Genomic DNA, 18,862 nt, shown 5'->3' on the forward strand with positions numbered 1-18,862 from the left:
TTATAACTACCATTGAAAAAAATTTTAAAGTATACTATTTTTCATTGAAATAGTTTTATCAATGTAATTTTTAAAGCATAGTATTCTCAAGGTTAAATTTCTTGCTTGATTTCATTATTTTTAAAACCATGGCAAAAGGAAAATAAACTAAAATTGCCATCAGATGTATTAGATCTTTGACAGATCATTATGTAATCTAGCATTTAACTTATATACGGTAGGCTTGATGAAAAGTGACAAATGAGGAAAGAGGAAAGGTCTCAGTGCATTTGTAGATAACATTTCTAGGTTTAGGTCTGTTAAAGGTACGATGTCTAGTTCTAGGCAGGTCATGCTGATTGCACATCTTATTAAATGGGAAGACTAATAAAGATAATGTGGAAGGTCTTCCACAGCTACCTTTTCAAATAAAATATTTCACAATTTAAAAAAAATAGTATTTGTTCATAAGGAAGTTTTAATTACAGTTCTTAAAAGAATAGATAATACTTTGTCCAAAAACAAAAGTCACATCCAACATGACTTTAAAACAAAAGTGACTGTAACCATTTCTGTGCATGGGGAAAAAAAAGAGTAAGGGTTTGATTTGCAGAATGCTTTTTTCTAGTTCCATAGCTTCAGGTTGCAAAATGTATGATATTTTTGAAATTTTAATTGATATTTATGTATGATATACAGATATTTCTTGGTTACAAGTTAGATCTTTTCATACAGTTTGAATTCTAAAGAGAAAACCATCGTTTAAAACCTGATGTTTCTGCTTTTTTCTGTTTCTTGTGTACCTTTTATGGCACTATACTAGGTACTTTTAAGGAGCTTACCATTTAATGTTACTAAGAATTCCTGACATTTGTGAAGAGCTTTACATTTTACAGAGTGTAGAATAATGAGGGCGGGAAAGGTTTCTTAAATACTCCTTGGTGTCTAGTGAGGGCGTCTGCACTGCGGGCTGATCAGCCGGACCGTGGACCGAACGTCCTCGCAGCCTTTTCTGCTGGGCGCCTCCCCTTCTCTCGCCACTAAGAATTTCAACATATTTTATGCCAAAAATATGCTTTTGGGATCCCTGTCTGTACCGGCTGGAGAAGGGGGTGTTGGGTCTATATCGAGGCCTCGTGTGCGTGAGCCCCCTGGTGCCCGTGACCCCGTGACCAGTGTCCGCGGGGCAGTCGATCCGTCCACAGCGACAGCCAGGACGCACTTCACAGCGAGGCCTAGGCAGGCGGGCGGCGGGGGCCGCGGCCAGGTGTGTCTCTGTTCAAGTCGCAAAGGCTGGGTACACGGAGGCTCGCTCCTCGGGGGCGCTTTCCGCCTGACCCCTGATGCGAACAAACAGGAAACTCCGTCTCCAAGCTACTTCGGAAACTGGGCTTTTCCTTCCGCGACAGGGGTCGCGTCCGGACAGGAAGCTGACCAGCCGCTCGCCCCTCGCCCTCGTGGCCCCGCCCCCGCCGCGGCCCCGCCCCCCACGCGCGGCCCTGCCCCTGCCACGGCCCCGCCCCCCGGCCGGGCATGCTCAGTGGGCCGGGTCGGGTTGGCAGGTTTGCGTGGCCATCCGCAGTTGCCGGCGCCGGCTCAGCCCGCCGACGCCACGTCCCGTCGTTGCGGCTCGTTCGTGGGAAGTTACGTGCGGAAGCGGCTCGCAGGGAGCCGGCGGGCGGGCCGCGGAGGGCTCGGTGCTGCTGAGCATTGAGCGGGCGGGCCCGTGCCGGTGGCGGGGCTGCGGCCGGGCGCGCCCCGCGGGGAGCCCCGGGCGGGGCTGGCGCGGCGCGGACTTTTGTCCGAGTTGAGTCCCCTCCCCGTGGGCCGGGCCTCTCCGGCGCCCCCGCCCCGCTCGTTCCCGGGAGATGTTTATCTGGGCAGCTGAGTGAGGAACCGGTGGCTGGCGGCGAGGAGTCTCGGGTCCGAGGAGCGTCGTGCGGCACCGGAGAGACAAGATGTCCGCCAGGGCCGCGGCCGCCAAGGTGAGCGCTTCGGGGGCCCGTCCCGCCGGGGGCCCGTCTTCCTCCTCCCGCGGGCTGGCGGCTGGGCCGGGGCCCGAGGAGCGGGCGGGCGGCCGGGGGTGGGGACGGCCGGGGCCCAGGCAGGTGCATCGCGGCGGCGTCGCTGGCAGTCCCCGGCTCATGCCCGCGCGGGGAGGGAGCAGGGCGGGCAGGAACGCGCAACAGGTCCCGCCGGGAAGCCGGGCGCGGGGAGCGGAGGTCGGGCCGGAGCCACCCCGGTGGGCGGCGGCTGCTGTCTTTGCGGGAGTGGTTGGTCCCTGGCGAAACCGTGTGGTTTCGATCTGATGTCACTGTCGCTGGTATGCGCGCGCCCGCGACAAGACATTGGGACGGCAAACACTCAGCCTGTGTGGAGTAGGTTGGATTTTTGTTGTTTTAACTCTGTTTTATTTACTTATGGTAACATTGAAAAAACTAATCTCTTAACAGTTTTTAATAGTTTAGTTTGAATTAAACTTTCAGAAGTACCACAAAATACCCTTAAAAATGGACAATTAGATGAACTCTAAACAATAAAAATTGGCAAAGACGTGTGGGTTCCTCAAAAAAGTAACACTTTTTCCTATCAATTTTTCCATGTGCTTTGAAGTATTATGCCATTTTCTCAGTACTTTCAAACCACTTTGTATATGACATTAAAAAGCTGAAGTTCTTAAAAATCAGTTAATATTCTTCTCTCCTTTTGTACATTTTAACCTTTTTCACCATAAAATAGTACCTGCTCTTTTAAACGATTGAAGGAATACAGAAATGTGAAGAGTAAAAATCTTCTCCCTTAAAAATCAATTCATTACTTCAAACAGTATCAAAGTGCTTACGCAGGTACTGGTTTGATTGTTTTTGTTTGTTTTTCTGTTTGAAATGTTTATTCATAGTATCTCGGAGCAGGTATAATAAGGCCCTGGAGTTTCTGATCTCAAGACCTTGTTTTTTGGCTGGCAGAAGTTAGCGGTTACATTTAGTAGTGAATAAATTCTTCTAAGGAATTTAGTGTTCTCTCTTTAAGAAAACTTTCATGTGTACCTTTTTGACCTTAATACTGATTAAGAACAATCTAAAGATTTAGAATAAAAGGCAGAATTTTGCATGATTTTAAAATAAGCTTACATTATTTACTTTTCTTGGGAGGAAAGGCTTTGTTTCCGTATTAACAGAGAGTGTCACTGTGTTCCTGCAGTGTGATCTCTGGCACTTAATATCCAAGACCACACACTCTAAGAAGGTTATTTCATGTATGGAGTGAAGTAAGTTTTCAATAGATTGCCATAGTAAAATGATGATTTAGAAGGAGTCATACATTTTCTCTTGAATTATGGTGTTGAGATTTTATGGCATCTTGAAAAATATCACTAGTTAAACATTACATTTTAGGGACGTTTGCATTCTTAAATATTTATGAGTAGAATGTCAGTTGAAAGCTTATTTTTCTGAAATGCTGTGTTATGAGGCCACCATTAAATCTTATGTAGAGCAAGGCAGGCCGTAAAAGATAGGTGAAATGAAATAGTATTCAACCAACCAAGTCACGTTTAATTTTGTAAGGTGATTAAAATGCTTAAGAAGAACCAGGCTGTGTACTCAATACTTTACATATATTTTTGTTTCCTCCACTTCCCAGTTAAAAAAAAGTGAAGACATTAATTTTGCAGCTTGCTTTTCTTGCTTTTAGCGTAATAGTTTGTAGAACTCTTCTCGAAACCAGTACCTTTGATTCTATATTCTTTGTAATGGTTGAATATTCCATCCCATGAATATGCTGCAGGTCATTATTGCCTTACTGATAGACATTTAATTTGTTTCCAGGATTTTATTGTAATAAGTAGCCTTATATTTTTATATCTGCACTTACATAGTATTACTGTATGTCAAATTCTTAAAAGTGGAATTTCTGGGTCAAAGGGTATGTGCATTTAAAATTCTGATATACGCCACTAAATCTTTCTCCAAAACGGTTGTACCTAGGAATAAATATAACAATTGTTGGTAACTTACCTAATTTTAAAGGACATAAAACCTCAATAAATGAGATGAGAAAATATACTCTCTGAATGGGGGAGAGTGACTCTTGTAGAATATACCAAATTTCCTAGAGTTGGTGTATAAATGTTAACACAATTCCAAATAGAATTCCAGTGCGGTATTGTCGAAAACTTGACATATTGATGAGAAAATTTATCTGATAAAATAAATGGATGATAGCCATGAAATTTTTGGAAAAAGAATACCTTATTAGAAAACCTAATGTGTTATAAATTCAAAGTAATTTGAAGCAGTCTTTTAGCTCAGGAATAGACATTGGAATCACAGAGTCCAGAAACATCTGTGTGTTTATGAGCTTTTAGTGATTATGATCGTCAGCATTTAATGTGTGTCAGCTATTGTTCTAAGTGCTTAACATGAATTAACTGATGTAGTTCCCAGTATCGATATGAAGTGAGCACTACTGTTATTCCCCAGTTTATGGATGAGGAGATTGAAACACAGAGAGATAAAGTAACTTGCCTAAATTCAACTAGCCAGCAAGAGGGAAAATTGAGACTGTATGATAAAAATAACATGGAAGATTACTGGAGAAAGGATGGATTATTCAATAAATAGTGCTGGGACTGTTGGTTATCCTCTTTAAAAAAAAAAAAAAAATTTATTCTAAGACCACCCCCCCGAAAAAAAAAATCCAAATGAAATGTTTGAAAAAGTGCAAAGAAGATAAATCATAAAATACTAGAAGAAAGGGTAGGATGCTTTTAAAAAATATATATTTCAATTGGAAAGGGCTTCTCAGTGCATGATATTAACTTAAGTAATAAAGGAAAAGTTCAGATATACATCTGAATTTGCAAACAGAATTACTAGTGTACCTGATATGAAATGATTCAAAAGTTGAAAACAGGAATTTGAGGGCGGTTCTCTGTTTCACCAAGGAATTGTTTAATTATGTAAGAAAATGATATGAATAATTGGGAACATTTCCATTTGTTGAACCACAGAAAGTGGCTGAAGCAAGTGCAGTGGCTTCTGGATTTTTAAGCTGTTTCACTTAAGAGGAAGCAATAAAATGTAACATTGTACTGTATGCTTATTAGATTTTGCTGCTTAAAAGTTTCCATTTTGTCTCAGGAACAGAATGTTTTTCGCCTGGTTGATTATTTTTAAAATTATAATGTAGTTTAGTATGGAAATTATTTACACCACTTCTTAGGAATTGATTTATAGTTATCAAATAAGGCACAATGAACTTTCCTTAACAGCTGAACATTTGAAAGTTAAAAACTGTAGAATAAAGCAAAATGAACAAAACTAATTACAAAATTAGTCCTTATAGATAGGAATTGTGTCCTCAGTGGCTGTTATGACGTAGTTTTAATTTTGGTACTTAGTGATTGGTATTTGCTTCATACTGCTTTAAAGGTAAATTAAAAACTCACTGTGCTTTATGAGAATTCACTAATTGTGTGTGCCAACGTTTATTGGGCTTCACTGTAGTAATGTTTTTCTTTACCTGCCAAATTTGTACAATACTTGTTTTTCACTAGAAATATTTTTTATAGTATTTAAGGCGAAGACTTAATTTTTTACGTTAGTGTGTTTGACATGGTAGATGCTTGTGGTTAAAACTGTCATTTATGTGCTTGGTTGATAATCCTGACTGCATTTATAACTCTTAAGTTCATTTTAGGACAGCTCCATTAGACAGGTACTTTTCAAATCTACAGTGCTTCCCCACTAGTGAGTGATAGTGGAGGTCAGCCATCCACACCAACAAATAATGAGGTTAAAATCAATCTGTGGCTTTGAGAGCTGTAATGTAGTATATATAGTACTGTTTCCTGTTTGGTTTGAAGGAGAAAGATTACAGTAGTTTCACTGCTTTTTTTTTTTTTTTTTTTCAAGCCTGGTAACAATGTACTGGCTCTGACTTTTACTTGCTCTTTAATCTTTTTTCTATTTAGAGACCAAATGTAAACTCAGTACAGTTCTAAGAATAAAACTGAGTATAAACAAGACAGATCACCAAGCTGCTAAGGAAAGTGTCATTAAAAATAATAATTTTGGTGAAAAAATTGGAAGTGTAATCCTGTTTATTGACGTAGTTCTGACATGATAAAAATTCAGTGTAATGAAAGACCACGAGTCCGTCTGTAAATCCACGTGTGGTGCCACTGGACCCTGGCCGCCCAGCCACAGCTCACTGCAGGCTCCGTGCCAATCACGCACTCAGGGTCGAGCACTGACGGAGCGTGGTGGGGCTGGAGACCAGCCATGGGACAAGCAGAGTTATTTTTTATTCGTAGAGTTTTTGATCAAATGTTAAATAAGATTAAAAGATAGTTTATGTCTAGTATGATATTTCTGAAATATTTGACTAGAACTTGCTTTGCACCTGTGAATTTTGAAAGACAATCTTGGAAAACCTTCTTAGCTTAACTTTTAATCTTGTAGAAAGAGACACGTTAGAACAGTTTACCAAGTTTTGAATTTAATCTAAAATTGGTCTGTTTTAGTATAGTATTTCTAATATAAGCCAGCAATAAAAATAGGTCTTTTGCTACTGCTGACCTAGAGTGCTTCCTAATTTATTTATTGCAGAGAAGAGTGGCTTCAGGTTGCTTCTTTATGGGTTAGCCAGGTGCTTGATTTCCATGCCTTCCTAAACAGATACATTCTTAATAATGAGAAGTGTGTGCGATGAGTTCATGGGTAGGGAATTTCATGTTATATCCTAAAAATGTGTGAAAATAATGGACTCTGAGTGATCGACTATCCCACAGAGTAGTTTTAATATGAGAAAACCAATGTTGCCAAAATTCATACCACAAAATACCATTTGAGGTTTACTAACAAGCCCTAACTGTTACATATGTAGTGTTAATACTGAATCTCAGAAAGCCCTTAACTTTGGGATAGATCAAAAGGTAAGTTTTAATTTGTGCTGTAGGTGCATTTCAGTGTATATTAGAACACTCTTAACTCTTTCATGCTGATAGAACGCTGGGAAGTGAGTTGATCGGTGAGTGACCTCAATCATTCTAGTTTATCATGCCCAGAAGAGAGGTGAAAACTGGAACGAATATTACTTTGCAGGGATGCTAATTAGGGACATAAGATTAGTATATGCCTGGCTTGATTACAAAAATTATTTTTGATTTGCTGAAATATTTTTTGTTTTTGTTTTTTAAAAATAGTGTACATTCCCAAAGAGTGAAAGTTCATTTTTTTCTTGGTTATTTTAGGAATTTTCACTCTTTCAAATTGTTGCTAGTAATCTTTTGGGTTTGTACACAGTTTTTGATAACTGAATTAAACTTAATTTATGATTGTTCTCTTAATTCAATACATAATGCTAAAATTCAGGAGGTTATCAGTAATGAGATTCTTTTTGTTAGTTCAGCAAGTATTTATTGAGCACATTTTGTTTTGGATCCCTGTCCTCTAAAGGCTTATAGTTTTTAGCTGCCCTGTATTGTAATAATCAGCTGTGAAATGTGTAATTCATTTTTAAGATCCAAAGAATTTGAGTTTTTACTCTTAAAATAAATATGAGCACACTCCAGGTCATCTTATAAGAGCGTAGCACTCTGCTGTGCTTTTTTGGTTGGGGAAGGTGGTAGAATCCCATCTGGAGCCTGGGCTTACTGTAACACATGAGTTTCCGCGTTTTCCCTTGTTAATTAAAAAAAAAAATGTTTCAGTTGAATTTGGATACATTCACGCATTTGGTGAAAGTCTAAATAGGTGAAAAAGGTTAAGAATTATAAAGTAATTAGAATTTACTTATATACTTATAACTCCTTGAATATACTGACATGGAAAATGGACAGTAAGCTGGCTGTTACTATTATATTTAGGGTCTAGCCAGTTGTTAAATATGTAACAATTTGGATTTTTGAAACTGTATTCTGTATTTAACAGATACTCACTGCTGGCCTAGTATGAACCAGGCACTGTTCTAGGTGCTAGAAATAGAGCAGTGAACATATCACTATGCTGTACTTGTGGACCATTTTAATGGTGTGGGCAGAAAGCAACAAATAAAATACTGTAAATAAAATGATGATGAGCACTAGAATTCCTAACAGGCCATTTCTGGATCATAACCTGCTTTCCCCAAAGATTATAAGTATCTTGTCTTCTATATTACTTATTTTCTAGTTTTTCTGTATAATTTTACCACTTATGCATTCCGTAAACACTGTGGTTTTGCCTGTGAACTTTACACAAACAGAATCTTCTGGTGTGGACTCTTGTATATGGCTTCTCTTGCTCAGTGTTGTGTCTGTGAGACAATGGACATTGTGGGTGACTAGTTCATTAGCTATCATTGTATTTGTGGGTGAAATTCGTAGTCTTCCGTTTTAGGAGGGCTTACTGTCAGATTGGCTTCTGGAAAAAGTATTTGGAATTAGACTTTTGTGGGTTTTGGGGGGAAAATGTATACTTGTCTGAGGGGCAAGAATTAGGTTAAGTGTATTGGCTAGGTGTTGGTACACTAACAACTATGTGAAAAATAGGGAGCTGCTTTTGGTGTTCATATGCTGTTTACCTTGAAAAGTCAGTTTTAATTTTGAGGGCTTTTTATAACTGAGGTCTTAAAATCCATTATCTTAAAGTGTATTTTCATAGGTATCCATTTACCTGACACTGATCAGACCAGTGAAAGCCCTGATGGGGAGAAATTCATGGTTCGGCAAAAACAAGTAAACACAAGTGTACTTTTCAAAGTATAATTGTAGGAAATCTTTCCCAGTGGTGTCATGTAAAGGAACTTTGGAAGATTTATTTACTGTTTTTCTTTTTTCTTTTTTTTTTTTTTAAATAAATTTATTTATTTATTTTTGGCTGTGTTGGGTCTTTGTTGCTGCGCGGGCTTTCTCTATCTAGTTGCAGCGAGCGGGGGCTACTCTTCGTTGTGGTGCGGGCTTCTCATTGCGGTGGCTTCTCTTGTTGCAGAGCACGGGCTCTAGGTGCACGGGCTTCAGTAGTTGTGGCTTGTGGGCTCTAGAGTGCAGACTCAGTAGTTGTGGTGCACGGGCCTAGTTGCTCCGTGGCATGTGGGATCTTCCCAGACCAGGGCTTGAACCCGTGTTCCCTGCATTGGCAGGCGGATTCTTAACCACTGCACCACCAGCAAGTCCCTATTTTTCTTTTTTAAACAGTGATACATGTTGGAGTATTTAATTAAACAAACGTATACCAACCCATATTTTGATGCTGTATTTCCTGTAAAGTCAGAAGACAGTGGCCATGGCAAGCAGATTTACATCCTAGTTGTAAATATGAGAAATGTGTGTTAATAATAAATAATAGCCTCCTAATACTGAGTGCTGATTCTGTGACAATACTAAGCCAGCTGTTTTATGTGCATTGCCTCATCTGATCTTAACAATTGTGGTAGGTGCTCTTGTGACCTCTGTTTCATAGGTGAGGGATCTGAGGTTAAATTTACTGCTCTGGCTAATGGCACACTTGCTTCTAGGCTTTATAATTCACACATGCGCATGCTTTTACGTTCATGTGCTGTAAGGAGTGTCAAGGAGACGAGTATGGAATGGTGTTAGGCGAGTCGTGACTCATGAGAGCAGGAAGAGAGGGTGCTGTGGGGTCAGAGAGCAGGAGCTCCTCTGAAGGAGGCCGATATTGCCCCGCCCCAGCTGATTGTTGCCGGTGGCGAAGACAGCATGCTGGATCTTCCGTTTTTTTTCCAGAACTGGTTGTAAATCCAGATTTTATGTAAATTACCTTGACTTACGTGTTGGGAGCTGACTTCATTTTTTATACCTTTTTATTGTGAAACATAATTCCTATGTAAAAGCGCAGATAGCACGTGTACATTAATGAATTATCACAAAGTGAACACCCATGTAAGCACCACCCAGCTCAAGGAGTAGAATATTGGCAGCTCTTCAGCTTCCTTCATTGCCCTCTACCTGATAACCTTATCCTGCCAGTGAGCCACTGTCCCGACTGTAAGACCCATGTGTTAGGATCTTCCTGCCAGCACCATTCTTTCCCCAAGACAGCCACTATTCTGACTTCATGTTTTTAAAATTTATCTGTTGTTGCATTATGAATTCATTCATCTTCATTGCTGTTTAGTATTTTATTGTGTGAATGTACTACAGTGTATTTATTCTACCATTGATGGGCATTTGGGTTGTTTACTACTTCGGGCTATTAAGAATAATGCTTCCACTATTAAGATGAACACTTGTTCATCTTTCTTGGTGAACATGTGCATGTTTTTCTCTAAGATGTATTTGGGGATGGAATTGCTGCTGGATTGTTTAGTGTGTCTTCACTTTTAGTAGACGATGTCTTCTGCAAAGAGATTATACCAAGTTACACTTGTCGTCATCAGTGAATGAGAGTTTCTGTTGCTCTGCATTTTCACCAATACTTGGTATTAGCAGACACTTTTAGCCCTTTCTGGTTGGTCTTTAGTGAATCTCATTGGAGATTTTAATTTGCATTTTTTGACTAGATGAAGTTGAGCAACTTTTCATGTTTATGCCCTGTTTGAGTCTATTGTCTATTTTTCTTTAGGATTATCTTATTGATTTGCTTTGTATTTTTTTTTTGGATAAAAGCTAGTTGATTATATGTATTGTAGGTATATTTTCCAATGTGGTAGTTCTCTTAATGGTCTTTTGATGAATAGAAGCTCTTCATTTGAATGTGGTCTGAGTGTAGTGACACAAGAGAAAGGCCAGCAAGGGAATAGAGAGTTTCCAGAGAGGGACCTGTCTTTCGGTAGGCCAGATGCTGCACAGAGAGAGGTCAAGCAATATAAGAACTGAAAAGGTTATCATTGAATAACTCTAAGTCTTTGTTACTTTACTACGTGAGTTTAGGCTCTGGAATCTGCATCTTGAGTCTACCAGTTAATACTGTGTTGTCATCTGTACAACTCAGATGATCACAGTACACTCAGGGACCCGTCTCAGGGTGGTTGTACACTCAGCACAGTGCCCAGAACAGGGTGAGCTGTTACGTTGCCTGTATCTTTTAATAAAAACATTTTAAGTGAAGCCCACCTTAATATCAGGGAAGAAGTGTATAGGAATTATGGTATTTCTGTGTATGTGCACTCTTAAAACATTTATTTATTTTATGTATTTATGTATGTATGTATTTATTTGATACTGGACAAAGGTTAGTTGAGTCCCAGACCAGCGAGGTGTGTTGTGGTGTCAGAGAAAGTCCTTGCGCTCCCGAGATACTTTCAAAAATTTTATTACAGTAGTATTAAGTAAGAGATGCACTCTTTTGTCTGACCAATTAGGGAATAGAGACTAAAGACTACTCCTACTCCAGTGTACCTGGTTCAGTTGGGCTACCTATCTGATAGGGTGAATGACCTGACCGATTAGCAGATTCTGTTCAGTTCTTAACTCCTGAGCACCTCATATCTTTCCACTCGTTCATGGGTACTTTCGACCATTTACATCCCCCCTCCCTCCAACTCACAGATACATACACACATACACACATTCTGTTCTTCTCTTTGTACTCCTGTAGTAGCCTCTTAAGTAGTATCATACCCCTTCTTGTCCCGTACAGTCTGTCTTTTTAAAACAATCTTCTCAAAATCCAAGTTTGATTAGTACCCCCTCTTTCCCTGTGCCCCAGTATGCATGCTTATCCTAAAACTCCTAGGTTTCTTAATTGACTTCAGAAGTAAAAGACCAAAATCCATAATATGATCAGTAAGCTGCTACAGGATTATTTGGCCCCTACCTACTCCTCTAGCCTCACCTTACATCTTTTCCCCCCTCTTGGTCTCTGTTCTCAACCTGTGCTGTCCTCATTTTAGTTCCTAGTGGGTGCTGAACTTCCTGCCAGGTTTGTCTTTGAGTTCCTCTCACGGCACTCATTCTTTGTAGTATTTATTTAAGCCTGTGATAATATATTCAGTTGTGACATTCTTTGATCATCCAGTTCTGCCATTAGACCGTAAGCTCCATGAGAACAAAGGTCATCTTGGTGTGTCCTGTCATCACAGAGCTTAACAAAGTGTCTAGCTTATAATAAACTCAAATATTGTTTGAATGAACGTGGAAAGTGCTTTCCTACCCTAGGGCTCTTGCACATGCTGTTTTCTCTACCTGGAAAGCTTCCCCACTTCTGTCCCTCATTCACCCAGCATCTGTGCCAATTTTTTTTTTGACAAGTGCTTATCAACTTATTAAAAGTTGATTTCAGCAATTTGCAGTGGTGACTTCAGCCCTGACTCCTGGCTCAGTGCTGATGGAGGTAATCTGCTTAACCATCTCAGGACTGTGCAAGTCAGTGAGTCGCTGTGGAGCCTCTTCTGAAAACCATCCCAAGTCTTAGAACCTTCACCACCAGGAATTTTCCTTGTAGCTATTCTCAGAGTCTTGGTATGCATCTGAACTGGTCCTTTCACTTTGAGATGCTTTTCCTTTGTGCCTCTGGTCAAGTCAGTGTTGAGGCTGATGAAGATGATTGTAATTCCCTGAACTGCCAAGTCTGGTCCCACAGGTCCTTCCCGCATTTTGCTGCGGCCACAACCAGGCTTCTTGCCTGCCTTGTTCCTCAGCCAGAGCAGGCAGAGCTCTGAGGACTTGTCTTCCTCAGAGAGCCATGTGCCAATACTTAGCCTCGAGAACCTTGTCCTGAGCCCAGAAAACAGTTCAGAACTCTGCTTTAAGCTCCCTGTGCTTTAACTGTATTTCACTGTACAACAACTTGTACTTATTTGTCTGCTGCTTATTTGATTAAAATCTGACGTCCCTCCTGGACCAGAGGCACCGTTTTCACGGTGGTGCTCACTTAGTGGTAATAGACCAGGTAACATTCAGCCAAGAAGCTCCCAGAAGGTCCTAGTGCATCTCCAGGGCCCGCTGCACTTATCTTTCCTGGAAGGGGAGGCAGCTGCTGAGGAGCCAGCCCGCGGAAACTTTGCATAATGGCCTGGCATCCTGGTCATAGGATTCTTGGTTTGGGTCTTTTCTAGATTCAACAATTAACTTGTAGTCCCCTCAGTTGCCTTCCTTTTTTTTAAGTGGAAAAAGTTCGAGCCCATACAGAAGTATACGAGGCGTGTAATGAATCGCCACGCTAGCCTCACAGGTCCAGTCGTCAGTTTACGGCCAGTCTTGTTCCATCTATACTTCTACCCACTGTATCCTCTCTCCCCCGTTACTCTGAAGCAAACACCAGACATGTCTTTTCATCTAATATTTGAGTATATATCTCTAAAAGATAAGAACTCTTTAAAAAAAAATAACTATATTACTATTATCACACTTTAAAAACAAATTGTAAATTTAAAAATCCACCATTTAGTCAATGTACAGTTTCTAATTATCTTAAGTATCAACTTCTTTTTTCAATATATTTAAGAAAAAACAGGATCCAAATAAAGTCCTCCCATTGTGATTGTTTGGTGTGTCTCCTACGTCTCTTAGACTGTAGGATTCCCCCATCTGGCTCTGGCCCTGGCCTCCCCACCCACGATGCAGTTTTATTGGTGAGGAACAGAATTGTTTGTCCTATGCAATTTCTTGGTCTGGATTTTCCCTGTCATAGTTACAATGTTTCTTGCCCGCTATATTTCCTGAAAATTGGTGATTAGAGCCAGCGCAGTTCTGTCTAATAGAAATATCATATGAGCCACATACATGATTTAAATTTTGTTAACCACATCAGAAAGTTTAACAGGTGACATTAATTTTAATATTTTATTTGTGCATATATCCAATGTATTATCATTTTAACTGTGACAGTTTTTCCGGTTTCTCAGTCTTCTCCTGTCTTTTATGACTTGGACACTTTCAGTGAATGGCGGTCAGTTATTTTTTAGAATGTTTCCATTTGGGTTTGTCTGATGTTGTCTCATGATTGGATTGAGGTTATGCATCAGATTAGGAAAGGGTATGTGATATTTATGTTTTATTACTGGTGTGATAACCTTGAACATTTGGTGAGGTACTTACTGTTTTTCCCTTTGTAATTGATAAATATCTTGGGCAAGATACTTTGAGATTGTTTCTCTTCAAACTTTTGCCCACTGGTTATACTCTTTGATCTTGCCTGCAGCAGTTATTGTGGTGTTTTTTCCCTAAAATAGTGATCTTGTATTTCTCTCATTTCTTCCACATTCCTTTGTAAGGAAGAGCTGTCCCTTCTTCCTCATGTATCTAGTTATCTGTACGTGTATGTTTTAACTAAAAACCATGGGTTTATATGGACGTCATGATTCCTATCCAGCACTCTTCATTCTAGCCTTCACCCTTTCTTGTAACATCTTTCTCTGACAGTGAGAAATCAGCTCATTGTCTACAGTATATTCAGTTATTTGTTTATTCCTCATGTACCTGTCCAGTAGTTAGCAGATTGTTAACCCATCCTACCCTTCTGAGAAACAGATTGACTTAACTCGAGTACAGTGTTTGTGTACAGTTCTTTGTGTCTTTAACATTACAGTATCCAGTCAGAATAGTGTTTTCCACAGTTACTTAGCTGAGTGTTTTTCTACCCATTCTCTTTGGTTGTGGTATTCATTTGTAGTAGATAGGTTTATCTGTTACTGTTTGTATTTCATTTTGGTTCCCACCACCTCATCCTTGTTTATTTTAATTATTTATTTGTTATTTTGGAGTATGTGAAACGTTACTGTAGTTCAGTGCCACAAAGAAATATCATTCCTTCCTCAGTCCTACCACCCTCTCTCTCCCTTCCACCCCATACCTACTTACTCTGTAAGTAATCAATTTCTTTAGTTTCTGGTTTATCATTTCTATATTTCTTTTGCACAAATGAGCAGATACATGTATATATCATATTCCCTTCTTTCCTTCATGAAGGGTGGAATACTATTGGTATTTGTGCACTTTGCTTTATTCTTTTAAAGGTCTGTCTTTGAAATTGCTCCATGTCGGTTCATAGAGATCTTCCATTTTTCATAGCTGCATAGTACTCCACTCTGTGATGTGCTGTAATTTATTCATCCATTCTCCCAAGTTTGGTCATACAGGTTGTTCCCAGTATTGTAGTTACAAACATTGCTACCATGAATACCTGGTACATATGTATAGTCACATTGTTGGAGGTTTATCTTCAGGACAGATTTCCTAGGAGTGGGATCTCTGGGTCAGAAGGTTAGGTACACATTCAGTTTTGTTAGGTATTGCCAGATTTACCTCCAGAAAGGCAGGATGAATTTGCATTTCCCCTGGAAATATTTGTGAGTGAATATAGCCTCACAGTCTTGCCCTTCGACTGCTTTGGCAGGTGAGAAATGGCATCTTGGTGTTATTTTAATTTGCATTTCTCTAATTATGACTGAGTTTGAACATTTTTTCAAATCTTAATATCCTTTTTGTGATGTATTTTTTCCCCATTTTTCTACTGAATTTTTTTCTGCAGTTTTGATTTCTTTATGTTTTAGGGATATTGGCTCTCATGGTGTATCTTGCAGTTTTCTTAAGACTTTGTTTATGGTGTTTTGTGTTTGTATTTCTTTTTTTGGTCAGGCAGACTTTTAAAATTTTTTACATACTTTGTTTTATTTCCGTTAGACTTTGAGTTATGCTTAGAAAACCTTTCCCTACACTAACATTAAAGAGGAATTCACCCAGGTTTTCTCTAGTACTCGTATGGTTTTGTTTTTTACATTTAGATTCCTAAATTCATTCGAAGTTTATTCTTGTGCATGGTGAGATATAGATCTAATATATGTTTTTCCAAATGACAGCCCAGATGTTCTAGCCGCATTTATTAAAAAGTGCATCTTTACCTTAGTAATTTGAGATGTTACCTTTCTCATACACTGATTTTTTCAGTGATTTGAAGGTCTGTTTATGAATTTTTCCATTTTATTCCACTGGTCTATTTGCTCGTGCCCCAGTATCACACTTTTAATTGTAGATGCCTTATAGTATGTCTTAATTAAGAGGCCATACTTGATAGGGCTAGTTCCCCCCTAGTAGTTTTTCTTTTGCAGTGTTTTTTTCAATTTTACCTGTTATTAAACTTAAAGGGAAACATGTTCTTATGTCTGGCTTCTTTTTTCAACACTGATCAGTGTTCATCCATATTGATTGGTGTAGTTAGAGTTTATTCATTCCATGGCTCTGTAATTTTCCATTGAGTGAATGTTGCATTGTTTTCCCTTTTATCATTGGTGGACATCTAGATTGTTTCTGGTTTTTGGCTATTAAGAATAGTGCTTTTGTGAACATTCTTGTAAATATATTTACACATTTCTGTTGATTTGATCATAGAGTATGCTTATTTTACCCAGCTTACCAAAGCAGTGATACCATTTTACACTCATACTAGTGGTGAATTTTTTTTTCTTTTTATAAATTTATTTATTTATTTATTTTTGGTTGTGTCGGATCTTCGTTGCTGCGTGCGGGCTTTCTCTCGTTGTGGCGAGCAGGGGCTACTCTTTGTTGTGGTGCACGGGCTTCTCATTGAGGTGGCTTCTCTTTGTTGCTGAGCACAGGCTCTAGGCGTGCAGGCTTCAGTAGTTGTGGCACGTGGGCTCAGTATTTGTGGCTCACGGGCTCTAGAGTGCAGGCTCAGTAGTTGTGGCGCACGGGCTTAGTTGCTCCGTGGCATGTAGGATCTTCCCGGACCAGGGCTCGAACCCATGTCCCCTACATTGGCAGGTGGATTCTTAACCACTGCGCCACCAGGGAAGTCCACTAGTGGTGCGTTTTGATTAGAGTGTTCATTATTATTTTCTTTTAGCTTATTGTATGGTTGTGTAGTAGCCTTTAATTGTGTTTTTAATTTGTATTACCCTGTTGATTAAGGAAGTTGAGCACTTTCGCACGTGTTTACTGTCCTCTTGTTTGAAGTGCTTCCTCAAGCCCTCAGCCTCATCTTTTCTGTTAGGTGCTTTGTCTTTATTGATTTTCTGGCTGTGAATACTAGATTCGTTAGATAGATATTAGCAGGTTACTTTAAAAGCCCAGATTTACATGAAAATAAATGATACTGCTTCTTTGTTTGTATGGGAAAAGTCCTAAGTTTTAATAACCAAACAGCTTACATTCAGACTGGTATATTTACTTCTTACGGAACCTTGATCTATCGCAACTGCCTCCTTCGTAGTGAAGTTTTCAGCCTCAGGGTGCCTGGTCTGGAAACCAGGAGGGAGCTGCCTGATGGAGTGTGCCCAAGTGAGGCTTAGCAGTTGAAACACAGCTTGTCACTTTACGTTAGACATTTTGTGGTTTGTTTAAAATAGTTTTAGGGTTGAGGTGAAGTAAGGAGGCTGATTTTAAAGAAATGTGGCCTGTCGAGTGTACAAATTTGCTGTTTTCCATTGAGTGCTTTGTTAGAGAAGTATCATGGTTTTTCATATATTTTATTATTTAGAAATTGAAAAGACTTCCTAAAACTTTTTATTTTTATTTTTTGAAAATCAGATAGTGATTTAGTGAGGAGGAGGAATAACCAAAGAAACTCCAAAATCAGACGTGTTAACTACCCATTCAGGTTCCTTTAATAGGTTAATTATATTCTTCATTTTAGCAGCTAAAGAAAGAATGTTCTTGATTTTGATAAGAATCTGATGAATTTGCTCATATATTATCGTTCAGAATATGACTTAGATGTTCTACTGCCCAAAGCAAATGTGGTCAAGATGGCATTCTTTTGTACCTAGCAATTTTCAGCTCCTTATTAATCTTGTCATTACCATTCCTTTCTGTTTTTTTTTGCTCTGTGAATATTTATTTTTAATTTAACTGTAGTGATTTACAAGATCGTGTTCCAAGTGTACAGCTTCAGATTCTTTTCCATTATAGGTTATTATAAGCTATTCAATATAGTTCCCTGTACTATACAATAAATCCTTGTTGTTTATCTATTTTATATATAGTGGTTTATATCTGTTAATCCCTGGATATATACCCAGGAGTGGGATTGCAGGGTCATATGGTAGCTCTATTTTTAGTTTTATAAAGAACCTCCATACTGTTTTCCATAGTGGCTGCACCAATTTTCATTCCCACCAACAACGTACAGGAGTTCCTTTTCTCCACTCCCTCTCCAGCATTTATTATTTGTAGACTTTTCTGATGATAGCCATTCCAACAGGTTCGTGAGGTGATACCTCATTGTAGTTTCGATTTGCATTTCTCTAATAATTAGTGATGTTGAGCGTCCTTTCGTGTGCCTCTTGGCCATCTGTATGTCCTCCTTGGAGAGAGATCTATTTAGGTCTTCTGCCCATTTTTTGATTGGGTTGTTTTTCTGATACTGAGGTTTATGAGCTGTCTGTGTATTTTAGAAATTAAGCCCTTATCGGTTACATGATTTGCAAATACTTTCTCTTAGTCTGTAAGTTGTCTTTTTGTTTTGTTTATGGAAAAACTTTTATATTTTGAGTTAATGTTAGAGAAAAGTTGCAAAAATATTAGAGTTCTCTTATATCTTTCATTCCACTCCCCTTAACGTTTTACATAACTGTAACTGTAGAACAGTTATCAAGGATAAGAAATGAACAGTGATCCAATAACTAAATTACTCACCACATTTGAATTTTGCTAGTTCTTCCTTTTTCTCTTCCAGGATTCCAATTTGTGTTTAGTTGTTACTTCTTTTTGGTGTCTGACTCTGTAACAGATCCTCAGTTTTCCCTCTGTCTTTTATGACTATTTGAAGAGGATTGGTTATTTTTTAGAATGCCCTTCAACTTGGTTTGTCTGATGTTTTTTCATCATTGGAATGAGGTCGTGCATTTTTGGCAAGAATACTATAAAAACCATGTTGTTCATCATGTCAAGGGGTTCATGATATTGATCTGTCTTATTATTAGTAATGTTTACCTTGGTTAAGATGGTATTTCTCCACTGTAAAGTTACTGTGTTTCTGTAATT

The 18,862-nt window shown here is 39.0% G+C and overlaps 1 protein-coding gene across 6 annotated transcripts in view; it reads left to right on the forward strand.

Annotated features, from left to right (window-relative positions):
* The first annotated feature begins 1,535 nt into the window (after positions 1 to 1,535).
* The window catches only part of TJP1 (tight junction protein 1), a 114,417-nt gene continuing 97,090 nt past the window's right edge, over positions 1,536 to 18,862 (forward strand). For 3 of the 6 annotated variants that reach the window (XM_059912279.1, XM_059912280.1, XM_059912281.1), the window contains exon 1: positions 1,537 to 1,964. In XM_059912279.1, the coding sequence (XP_059768262.1) occupies positions 1,938 to 1,964 (27 nt within the window). In that variant the 5' untranslated portion in view covers positions 1,537 to 1,937. Of the gene's footprint in view, positions 1,965 to 18,862 lie in introns of all 6 variants that reach the window. The other 3 variants (XM_059912282.1, XM_059912283.1, XM_059912285.1) reach the window with 2 other exon arrangements.

Source organism: Balaenoptera ricei, chromosome 2 (genome assembly GCF_028023285.1).
Source record: "Balaenoptera ricei isolate mBalRic1 chromosome 2, mBalRic1.hap2, whole genome shotgun sequence".
Lineage (NCBI taxonomy): Eukaryota > Metazoa > Chordata > Mammalia > Artiodactyla > Balaenopteridae > Balaenoptera > Balaenoptera ricei.